Below are 12,357 nucleotides of genomic sequence, written 5' to 3'. Positions count from 1 at the left end.
AGATGCAAATCTGTTTTAAACTGATCAAACAAGCTGGATACAAGAAAAAGTAACTTCCACAGACATAGAAATAAAGAATGAAGCAAAAAAATAAAAAAGTAAACGCCAGCATGACATTTGAAGATACAATCAATGGAAATGTTTTAATTAGAATGAGTAGAAAGTAAAAAGGGTGGTTCATCAGATTTCAACTGTATATAAATATGACAAGTACAGTAGTATTAGAGCATGAATAAATATTAGTCTTAATATGAAAGGCTGTATTACTAACCAGATGAACCCACAATTCCTATATGTGTAACCTTAACACCATCTTAAATAATAACAGCTTTTCTTGAGGCCTTATTAAAGAAGGGTTCTCTATAAAAGTCTAGTTTTAACACCTATAATGTGAATTCATATTGTCCCAAGATGGTACATATTACAAAATAAATTGGGTTATAATTACTTGACCTCAAACTGAATGACACACCACCTGGACAATGGACAGGTGGTGGAGAGACAAAAGGTCACGTAGTGGTTAACACCTCCTTTCTGCCTCCTGGTCACGAACACTTAATCTGACCATTTCTCTTATTCTGTCCACTCACTGTAGGTAAATGCAGTGTTCAAAGCAGTCACAAATGTAGCATGCTGTATTCTATAGTATAATAGGATACAAGTATTCATATTGCATGTTGTAAATGCAGACATTATAAACAGTACAACTGGTATTAGTATTAAAACTGACACCCCTAATAATAGTAACTCCTGTCTGTTTATTTATTAATAGATATGGAGTTATAGTTACTCCACGCGGCCACTAGAGGGAAGCAAACAATGGTACCTGATCAAATATTGTATCTTTGATGGTTGAATCACTACTGAAAACTACCACCAAAAACGATCCATTTATGATTAAAACAGTTTGACAGTGCTACAGAGCATTTATATCCAGTGCACAAAAGTAGTTAGTCTAAAGGTTGGTAATGTTTCAAACAATAATGAGAAAAAACATGAAGCACATGGGATACTTGCAGAGAAAACAATAACATTGATTCTTGTTATTCTTAATCTTGTTTCTTATTTAGGAAATCTGACAGGTTATGTAATTTCTGATCTGTTATACTATAGCAAGACTACATTTAAAGTGACAATAGCTCATCCTGTTCTAAAGGATATTGTATAATCACCTCTATCAGTGTTTCACAGCTCATTCACCAGACCAGAGGCAGGTGAGCTTGAGCCTCCTTGCTTTCCATCCCATGTTCCATGACAAAGGTCAGGGGGTCATTGTCAGTGTGGCCTCACCTCAGGGGAACCAGCAGGTCCTAGAAAAGGAGATCAGCCCCCATCCTGAATGGGCTGTCATCGGAAGCCCTGGGATGCCCTCTGTCTTGTGGGAGAAGTACAAATTGCCGTGATTCACAGGACACACAAAGGGGGCAGACTCTGCTCTGGTGCAAGTAGTCATAGTGATCATCTTCATCTCACACATCAAGTTTCCTTTCTGTCTTCAGGGGCAGCTTGACAGTGTCCAGGAAGAAGTCTTCATTCCACTGAGGGTAGTTGGTAGTGGTGACCATCAGCACCCAAACAAAGCCATCAGTTTGGGAAGCCACTGGCACTTTTAACAGGGACAGTGATGTGGGCTAGGCCTCGCTGCTGAGGGGTGCAGCTGTTATTGACGTGTCTGGTGGGTTGACACACATGTGCATGGATTGTGGGAGCTGTAAGTGTTTAACTGTAATCCTCACTCTCCTTTTTCTGTCCCATTTTCTTTACAGAAGCTTGGTAGAGGTGGTTCAGGCTGTGGCTGATAATATCTGGTTTGATTCTTAAGCTTGCCTTCCAGTTTCTGAAGGCTTTGGCCTTTGAGCAGAAGAGGAGGTCAGTTGTATTACCTGTGTTACCTGTGTGAGGTTTATGGGACATGTGGTCTTGAGGTCCACAAGCCTGAGATATCAGCAAGTGGCAGCAGGATGCCATCACACTTTTACCTGGACAGAACTTGAGAAGCTGACGAGTGGACAACTGGACAGATCTGCACCTGTCAGAGGCCTCTTCAGAAGAACTCAGACAATGTAGAAAAGTTCAAGGTATGGCTCAGACTGGAAAGTCCACACTTATGGAAAGTCTAGTCGAACTACAGAAACACAAAGTCTAGCAAGAAAAATTGAGATTTGGCTGGGAAATGGATTTCAAGGCGCTAAGGGAAAAGGCTGTGGCCCACAGTGACCTGTGGAGAAAAACTGTAGACCTGAAAATGAACATGACATTTGAGGTGGTGAATCAAAGGGTTCATGCTCCTCACAGAAAACATTGACAAGTAAATGCAATTGTGATGATTGTTTTACAGACGTTATTATAATCAAGGAGAAGGGGTATATATATATATATATATATATATATATATATATATATATATATAGATCTCTAAACCAGAACTTTGTCTTAGATGACACTTGAAAGCAACTGAGATGTTTTGTTGGATTATACCATATAAGAAATAAAATTGGGAATTGAGTCTGAATCTGAATGGGATCTGTTTTATTTAATCCAAGAGTCCATATAGGAGTCTGCAGAATATTTTCTTGATTAACCAATAACCAATGAAAAAGCTTTATAATGAATAATTCAAAAAGTCATCACAATGTCCTGGTAACTGAAGTAGACATCTACAAATTACTTTTGTCTGACTAGCAGTAAAACAAAAGCATAGAGAGAACAAATCTTCACATTTGAGAAGCTGAAGTCAAATAATTATTTGCATTAAAAAAAAAAAAAAAAACGTTTTAAACAATAAATTGATTGTCAAAATTCCAGTAAAATCCAGAGTAAATACAAAATATTACTGGAGAAGGAAGTTAGTTGTACCTTTGCAATCATTAATAAAGCCATACCAAATACTGTCAATGTTTTGTTCTTTCAATATTTCAATGACTTTGACCACAGGATGGCACTGCAGCTCGATACAAAACCAGCTGGGAACATGGAGTAAAGTCTGTATGTACCAATGAGACACTTTGAAAAGCATCTAAATGAGAAAATCCTACAATTTGCTGTTGAATTCATGCACATATTCATAATAATAGAGGCATTAAACAAAGATAGTTCTGTCATATTCCCTTTTGGGCAGTCTGAGGCATACACAGATTATAAAATGAGGACTGATCCAGAGATGATACTCTTTTCCAGGCCACCCACCCCCGCCTCTGTAGCTCTGCCGCCTCCAGCTCACATCCATAGTAGTGAGGGTCAACGACTAGCAAATAGCTCCCCTTGCCCCCAGTCCACACCCCTAATATCCCCTTAGAGGAATTGTCCCTGTCTCCTCCCATCATGACAGGAGAGCCATGCTTCTCAAAGTGCTGATGGAGCTCTTCCACTGCAACACCCTCCAGCTCCCCCCCTCCACCTCTGATGTGGACCAACTTACAGGGAACGACATAGAAATAGTCAAGGACCAGGGAGGCTTCAAATGTTCCTATCCACTCCCTGGAGCCTGAGAAGGAGCCTGGCTTGTCCCCCATCGTGACTAAGGCTTGTTGAATCTCTGGGAGGCTCGGTGGAGGCCTGTTCTGGTTCTGAGGTGGAGAGCAGTTGTGGCAAAGCCAGGAAGCCATTGTTTGAATGGTACGGTAGCCACATCCCCAGCCTCTGTCATCCTTCCCATCACAGCCATAATGAAAGTAGCGATAGTCTCCTTTTATTAGAGAACATTTTACAGCATCTGTGGGTGGATTAGGAAGACCAGAGTGGATATTCTTTGATGAGGTCCTGGTCTTCTGCACAATATTCCCTTCTTCTGCTCCACTTTCTCCCCAGTCAATCTTCTCCCCAGACGCCGCTGCTCCAACCTCGTTGTCCATTTCTCTCGACCGAGCAAACATGAATATAAATTCAAAAACTTGCCAGCATGTTCACAACGCGGAATAGCCACCCGAAAGTCAGCTGGTGCAACTGCAATAACAGTCCCCACGGTGCACTTGACATATCAAAGTTCCGCCTGAGCATTGGTCCCACTGACGGCGACGCCTTCAAGAGCTTTTCGCCCCTCTTAGCAATAGCGATATCTTATAACCCTATATATGAATATATATTTTTAAGTTTAAAAATGTAGTAAGAGGTCCTTATTTAATTTTAGAGACAAAGTGGATAAAGCGCAATAAAGAGCAGAAAAGCACAACAATTTGCTTTAGTAAACAATTGTCGTTTTTTAGTACAGCCAACATATATTTTTGTGAAATCAATATAAATCATAGCTTAATGATAGCCTAATGTTAATTGGTAGTTTGTCTGACTTACAAGGTTTTCGGCAGTCTTTGAAGGTAGCATAGCAATAACCAGTGCACGAGCAGACCTGAATGGTACCTGAATGCACCAACGCCAATTAGTGGCGTTTTCCTCCACAATGGTCAAAATAGTCAAATATACAGTAGTGGTCTTGTTCTCCATTGTTTTTCTTACTTTATGTGGCGTTTCTTTTGGCTGGAAAAAATTACGCCGGAACTCGGGAAGGCGACGGACTTGAAATACAATGCGGAGAAATTATCTGAAACCAATATGGTCATCTCTGCAGGGCTACAAGATTGTGGGACTGAGTCCAAAGTAAGTGAAAGGTGGAGAGGTCAGAAAGGAAAGTCCCCTATTAATCTTGTTCTTGTGTTGACAGAGCAATATTCAATTTAAAAATCCATACGCTGTATGGACGCTACTAATAATGAAGCTAAAATTGGACTGAAATTCAATGTTGAAAAGCAACTGAGGACATTTACTCAATTATTGGAAGATGAAATCAGTGGTTTCCAACCTGCAAAAAAAAGGTAATTAATTTCAGCTCGTTCCCAAGAGTAGTTCTCATGGAAAAACATCAGTCATAGAGCATTGTCGAATAAGGAATGTATAACTTTCTTTTGCAATCATAAAACCAACATTTGACAGGGTTATTGTGACGCTGTGGATCTTTAAATATACATTAAAGTTTGATTTCTTTCTGATCACTACTATCCAGGTTCAGGGTGAGTGGCTTGTGTACTCCAACCAGCTGTTACTGTGTCCTGCTGTGGTTCCTACCTCTACAGGCACTCTGATAGTTAAGAGGGGCGACTACTGTCATGCCTGTTGAGTGCCATTATAAGAGGTGAATCTGTTCTCATTTGTGCCCACAAAACAGTGCTTCTCCTTGATTCATGCGGTGTCCTCAAAGTAATGGTTGTAGTAAGCTGTCGTCAATGCTTATAAGCCTGTGCCTATTTTTTTTTTTTATTTGAGCACAGAAAGCAGAAAGTGAATGGAGAACCATTAACACCAACCTGGGTACCGATGACATCCGCTATTGGTGTCTTTGGCCTTCTGGACTTCTCCCTTCGTGTCATGGCAGGCGAAACTACTATCTCACTGAATCTATACAGCATCAGTGGAAGATTTCTCTGACAGCAGTGTGTGGTAATATTGCCACTATCTGGAGTCCATGTGAAACTGAGTGGATGGAAAATGTCTGTGTCCTTCCACAGATGGTTGTGCCTCTCTACGTAGTTCCTCGGTGTATCAGCAGGGGGAGGCAGTGTTTTTAGAGGCCAGAGTGGAGGCCCCGCTCCACCCTCCCCTTACATCTATATTGACTGTTGCGTCCCTACACTGAAGCCCGACCCTCTCTCCTTGCCATGCTGCAAGTTTATCACCAAGCATGGGTCAGTATTTCCTTCTGACTCACACAGATCTTAATCCAAGAATTCAAACGTAAGCTTGAATCCTTGCAGCCAAGTTCAGCCATCTTTTAAAATGACTAGGCTGGACATGTCATGTCTAATGTGATGCAGATCGTGAAGACATTTCAGCTGTGTCTCTCCTCCATTACAGATGTCTTATGGACAGTTTACTGCCAGGCTCTTCATCTCAATTCTTCCCCAGGGAGCAAGCTAACAGCCTATGCTTCAGCGTCCAAGCCTTCCGCTTCAGCAACAAGTCTTGGGAGTACGTAAAAACACTTAGTGGAAAAGTTGCGTGTCAATATCTTCCCGAATGTGTAAACTATTGTTTGTCAAGCTTTTCACATTTGCATTTTATTTGATGCCATGTTATTTTTTAACTGAATGTGCTCTCTCTATTTTTTTTTTTTTTTTTTTTTTTTTTTTTAGATGTTCATCAAGCTGCCATCTCAGAGCTGCTCTGAAACAAAACTCTCACAGCCACCTTAATAAAGCCTGCTTCTTCCACAGGCCCTCATTCAGGTCAGGTTGCCAAACCATTTACGACCTTTGGCTTTTAACCATCCTGATTAGCTCTTGGCTAAGTTAACATCAACTGATGTGTAACGTGTATTGTTTTAGCTGGGGCTTCACAGCTGAGGTGTACAATCAGGGTGTTTGTCTGTCATTCAGCTGGCGGGCCGCAGAGGGAGACAGAGCTCTGTGTGAATGCTGTGACGCTGACGACTGCTCTAGACTGACTGCAGAGAGGAACTGTGGCCTCACTGGACACACAGCTCAACCAGAGACAGGTTGCTCAGCCCTCCACGAACAAATGCAACCTGCGTAATCTTTGACCGTGTTTTTTACCAACTTTGCTGAATGCAACTCATAGTAAGCTCATGGGAACTTGATCATTAAGTTGTGTGTATGTCAATGTTTTTACAGAAAAGATGCATGAGGCGGACAAGACCGTTGGGCCACTTCGCACGCTGAAACGCTCCCGCTGGACCGGCCGCCTCTCCGTCAGTCACTGAAGAGCCCTTTTCCAAATTCACCGTTAGGTGGATACAGAGACTGTTGAGATCAAAACTGGGGGCGTTTAAAATTATTGCATGCATCATATATTGTTTATCTTTGATTGTTGATATTCAATTTTAATCCTTTACAGAAAAAAAATTATTGTTGGAAGCCATAAATAACAATTCATAGCACTGACTACTGTGTTTTACTTGGAGGCACCAACAAAACCCATTTAAAGCCTTTTTCAACTGTATTTTTCTAAAGCCATCAAAAACTCCCCATAAACCACTTCTGACAACACACAGAAGACATGACTGGGTAAACACATTTCAATAGATCTATAAAAGAAGGAGTTTTATTCTCCCTGACAAAAAATGTGTTCATGTCGGACAGTTTCAGATAAATGATGCTAATTTTGTAAACTTTTGTAATTCCAATTACAACATCATGCTGCAAACTGTCTCTGTCTTCACTTCAACACTTAAATTACATATGAGATAACAACAAAAATCCTTCTTAATCATCATAGCCACCTATGCGAGTGCCACATTGTGGAAGTAGTTAGATAAGATGGCATGTGGCATTTAGTTTAAATGTTAAACAAGACATTGGTTGAGTGCAAGCAGTGAAGTCACAACGGAAGAAAGGGTATTCATTGTTATCGTTGGGTTTAAATTTAAACGTCGAGCCTACAATCATAGTTGTGTGCACGCTGTGGCTATAAATTTCAAAAGCCCATGTATTGGATTGAGCAGATTGTCACTTAAGACAATCCCATTGTCTATTATGCATAATGGTACAAGTAACATGTCTGTGCTTTGTTATTTTGGTGTCACACACATATGTGTAATTAATGTAACCAGACAAACTAAGAGAAAGTAAAAATCAAATGTGTGCACATCTGGAGAGTCGCATAGTGCAATATGTAAATGAAGGCGACAGCTTGGGGTGGAATGTAAAACCTACAGTCTCAAGCCATACAGGGCATGCAGTGACAGACAAGGACGGCCAAAAGAGGGGAAAGAGCATTAAGTGGAAATGACACGTGATGAGAGGCCCATTCGATAACAGAAGGTGTGAAGCTCGGGCAGCTCGGACAGAAATAATTCCACAGAGGTCACGTTGGCAGCAGGGAGAACTGGATGATGCAGCCAGGGAAATACTCAAAGGACAATGGGGGAAAATAAGACCTAAATCAAGGGGACATACTCTTGGGTGCCAAAACTGAAATAAGAGAAAGGATACTGGTGCTGCAGATTTTTTTGTTGACTCATAGAAATTACTGTATAATGACATGGAGCAGAGTGGAAGCAATGATATCAGGGCTTTAGAGCAAGAACTCCAAGACAACTTGTCTAGCAGGATAGTGTACTGTACTCTTCCTGTCTGACAGGGACAAATTTAAACACAATTCCAGCATTTGGCATGTAATGTAATATTTGTCTGAGCACAAATGACCCTCCAGGCTTTGTGGACCAGTGTTGACCTGCTGGACAAGGAATGACTATTGATTAACAGCTTTTAGCCATGCTTGTGAAGCAGCTCTGTATATGGAGATGATGGTCAGTTAGTTGACTTATTTTTGTCCAGACTGAAATGTCTCATTATCATATGTCAACATGTTATTTTGTACAAATATTGGTGGTTTCCAGAGGATGAAACCTAGAGTTTGGTGATCCCATGACTATCAAGCAAGTTGACATTTTCTTCGTGAAATGTCTCCACAACTATTGATTGAATATATACCGAATGAATTTGGCTATCCCCTAACGTTTATTTATGTATAACCATTAACACCTCGAAACTCAATCTGTCGGTACAATACTTTGTGCATACATTTTTGGTGCCTAAACATTGACATTTCAATGGCTTTGTTTCGGTCAGTATTCGGTCCTACAAATCATCCGAGCTCCTTTGTACCATGTAAAGTTCCTATTTGCATTTGGGAGAGGGATGGTAGGTCATCATTAACCGAGTGTGTCCCATTTAAGCTCTGATTAATGTCTGCCTGCTTGCACTCTTAATGGCAATTTGAGCCGCACTAACAGCCACTTGACTGCGAATGTGTAGGTATTATGGGAAGGCTCTTAATCTTGATAGGCCAATTTTAGCTACTACGTGAAAGCAGATCTCTTGACTTTCTTCATGTATTGTTTCAATTAGAGTCCATTGTACGGTTGCACACCTGTTTGCAACTAAATTCTTATATTGTCTCTCGGCAAGGAGCTCCAGTGGAGAATTTAGAGGGTCCCGCTTCCGCGGGATCACAATAAGTTCAATAGAGATGTAAGATTCTTGTCACCGTGGATGCCTGTAAGCTGAAACAATAACTTCCGACCTCGTCAGTGGCTGCTGCCTTGGCTCCTGGCTAGGCTCCTCTGTCCCTCACTGTCGGGTCCCCCATTCTTTTATGTCAGCTTCCTGTCTTGTCTCGCGCCAGAGGAGTAGACCCAGCTGGCAGCAGGCCCAAAACCTGGATGAGAAAGCGAAACACACACACACACACACACACACACACACACACACACACACACACACACACACACACACACACACACACACACACAGTAACAGCTATGCACTGCACTTTCACTGACTCCTATACAATGCAGCCTCTTCCTCGTTGTGTTGTTTGCATCACCGCTGGCCATGTTTGTTTCCTAAACCGTGAAGTTTATCGTGGATTTGTACATCTCCCCTCCTCCTTTAAATCATCATCCCAAAATTCAACAAGTGTGTCTAATTCCAAACCAGGAGTCAGTGTGACTGGACACCGCTGCCCCCGCACTCCCCACACGTCCCTCACCTCCCACCCCAATCCCCTGCTCTGGTCGTGAAGCATGGCTCGCAGCACGTACCTTGTCTCCCTCCACTCTCTCTCTCTCATGTTGGCTCAGACATAAGCAAACAGCCCTTTGAGCAAACAGTGCAACACAGTTCTCAACACTGCCTTCAGTTTAGCACCTTCAGTTTAGTAACCATGCAGCATTAAAGATGACTAATGTCACCTGGAGGACCAGAGGTTTCAATTAAACGTATATGGGACTGTCAAGAGAATGACACTCACTTATGAATATTTTAGTGTCTATTTGAATACCTGCGAGATACTGTGATTAGTTGACACTAAATGCATACATCTCCTCGCTATGGCATTGCATTTTGGCAAACTTTTCATTGTTGATATTGACATCAGAAAAATTCTGGTGCTAATTTGCTTTTGCATTTCAAATGTTTTATGTCTTTTTTTCCCCTTGTAATTATTTGATTTGTTCATGCACTTCTGTGCGTGGGTGTGTTGTACCAAAAGTACAGTTTATAGTCTTATGAAACTTAGCGTTTATCAGTCTTTCCGAGTATTTCTGTGAGTAAAGCAGTGTGTGTCACTTGACATTGCATGTTGGCTCCTGATAATGCATATGAAAACATGCCTTCACCTTCTGTCTGATGGGAGAGCGGCATGTAGTCCCTGGAAGTCGTCGTCTCCCCCCCCCTCTTCCCCCCTGTGATTTCTAGGAAATTTCTATATATTTCCTTTACTCTGGCTCCAAAGAGGCTGTCGGGGGTCAGGCTAAGGATATGGCATTACTGTATTTAGGATTTTACCTGGAAACAGCTTTGTTTATAACGTTTAATCTGGAAATTACACATTTCTCTCAGGCGAGACTGCAGTTTTCTTGACGTTGTTTTAAAGGCACTGATATCTTCCTGATAAACTGGGAGTGTTAAAACTGCTTGTTTTCAAGCTGTCCTTTACTGTAAGATAAGTGTGTGATTTTATCAGTTATAATACAGTTAACGTTTTCATGGAGCCAGTGTCGAATGGCCTTGAGACCAAAAAATGACTTATTTGGACTGATCACGAGAGAACTTCTGTTACCGTAGAATCATCATCAGTTTTCACATGTCTTGCTTTCCTCTCTGTTCTTTGTTCATCATCATCGGCCTATAGTTGATGTTCAACACACAGCAAGAAGTAAGAGGTAAATTGGGAAATCAGTAAATCTGTACATTATATGTATATAATATAATATAATAATAATGTGCATATTAGACTTTTTCACAAATGAAAGTAAAGTGAAAACCATAGTAAGGTGTTGGGCCACCACCAGCCTCCAATATAGCTTCACTGTTCCTGGTCACAGTCTCTGAACTCTACTGGAGTGGTGAAGAGTATGCTACAAAGGCAATTTTTTTTCAATGATGGAAAGCACTCCAGATGTCCCATATGTTAAGATCATGCAACAGCTATTTTTCTGAATCAAATGATTAAGTGAACCCTTGTGCTATGCAAAATAAGCATTTTCACAATTTGTTTTTCTCCAATCTTTCATTTGGGATTTTAGTTATCTAAAGTCAGCATGTTTTTGAGCAAAACGTAGTACAGTCCTGGCCCAAATTATTGGCTTTTGTACTTTAAAGTACATAATTCAGAATATCTATGGGAATTCATAATTTTTACCACCAGAATGTTTTGATAAATAAACTTGCATTATAGTGACAAAATACAAACAAAAATGTACTCAGGACCAAATTATTGTCACCCTTCACTGTTGGTTACAAAAGCTTTGACTACAATGACAACCTCTAAACATTGGAGCCGTCTAGAAACTTTTTGCACCTGTCTGCTGGTAGTTTCTGTCACCATGCATGTCTTAAGTTTACAGGCATGCTTTTTGCATTGGCAGATTTCTGCTCTCTTCAAAGGTTTTCAACGGGATTTAGGTCCATCTTTTTTTTTAATCAACCATTTTTTTGTGCTGCTGGAACGTTGTCTTCCTGAAAGATCCCAAATCCTCACCTCAAACCAATTTTGGGACTGTGGGTAACACATTTTGCTCTGAAATGCATTGGTGCAGCATGATGACCTCCACCCTGTTTTACTGTAGGTTCTGTGCTCTTTTTCATCACCTATAAACAAACTGATGCGTATTGTTATAGGCTGAGACCTCCACTCCAGCTCTCTCCAGGTCAGTCTGAAGCTCTTTAGATGTGTCACTTGTTATTTTCCCTACAATCCACATCAACATTCACTGACTTCTCTCACTGAGTCTCTTTTTAGGGTCACGTCCTGAAAGGGTTTTTAGCATTTTGACTCTGAAACTTCTTGATAACATTACAAACAGTTGAGACTGTTTTTTTTTTTTTTTTTAAGATCTTTGGTGATTACCTTTTAGCCTTTAGAGTTATGGTTGTTGATGATAACATTTCTGATTCTCTCAGGTAGCTGTTTTGTCTTCACCATTGTGAAAAAGTGGAAAACATGAGCCCCCTTTTATGCTGTAAAACCTCATTCATTGGCTAATTGAGGTCATGTGAACATTGAAAATTAGACACAGCTGGGGCTTTCTTCACCTTTACTTTTACTTTGAGGAACTAATTTAAATTAATCAAAAGGGTGCACATTTTTTGTCTATTTAAAGTTTATTTTCATATTTCACTAAATGAAAGAATTTTTTTTTATTTTTCAACAACGTTAAACATTTTATTGAATATTCTGATTGTACTGGCTTCATTACCAAAGACTTGAAGGAGGACCTGCTGAATGCAGAAACCTAAGTAATAGTACAGACTTACCAAAAAACACACAAGTCAGCTTTGATATTGACAAAAATATCAGGTTAGACCTTCAGAGTCTCCAGGAGATGCTGAACTTGACTATGTGACT

The 12,357-nt window shown here is 40.6% G+C and overlaps 2 protein-coding genes across 2 annotated transcripts; one reads left to right on the top strand and one right to left on the bottom strand.

Moving 5' to 3' along the window:
• Positions 1-2,512: 2,512 nt before the first annotated feature.
• Positions 2,513-3,932, bottom strand: ufsp1 (UFM1-specific peptidase 1). Its single transcript, XM_069159329.1, has one exon. It carries the CDS (start codon positions 3,870-3,872, stop codon positions 3,099-3,101), a length of 774 nt encoding a protein of 257 aa, XP_069015430.1. The 5' UTR covers positions 3,873-3,932; the 3' UTR covers positions 2,513-3,098.
• A 520-nt stretch (positions 3,933-4,452) lies between these two features.
• On the top strand, positions 4,453-6,964 carry LOC138203826 (zona pellucida sperm-binding protein 3-like). Its single transcript, XM_069158816.1, is given in 10 exon segments — positions 4,453-4,590; positions 4,994-5,077; positions 5,079-5,122; positions 5,259-5,362; positions 5,496-5,591; positions 5,594-5,672; positions 5,842-5,955; positions 6,120-6,212; positions 6,363-6,481; positions 6,618-6,964. Coding segments are annotated over 10 exon segments (960 nt in total). The 3' UTR covers positions 6,707-6,964.
• The last annotated feature ends 5,393 nt before the right edge of the window (positions 6,965-12,357 follow it).

This window comes from Embiotoca jacksoni, unplaced genomic scaffold, assembly GCF_022577435.1.
Source record: "Embiotoca jacksoni isolate LCO1_2020_lvr unplaced genomic scaffold, fEmbJac1.0.p SCAF_24, whole genome shotgun sequence".
Classification (NCBI taxonomy): domain Eukaryota; kingdom Metazoa; phylum Chordata; class Actinopteri; family Embiotocidae; genus Embiotoca; species Embiotoca jacksoni.
This window is presented reverse-complemented; position numbering and strand designations above follow the sequence as displayed.

Coding starts and splice junctions, on each gene's coding strand:
- ufsp1 (XM_069159329.1), bottom strand. CDS start 3,872: ATGTTTGCTCGGTCGAGAGAAATGGACAACGAGGTTGGAGCAGCGGCG.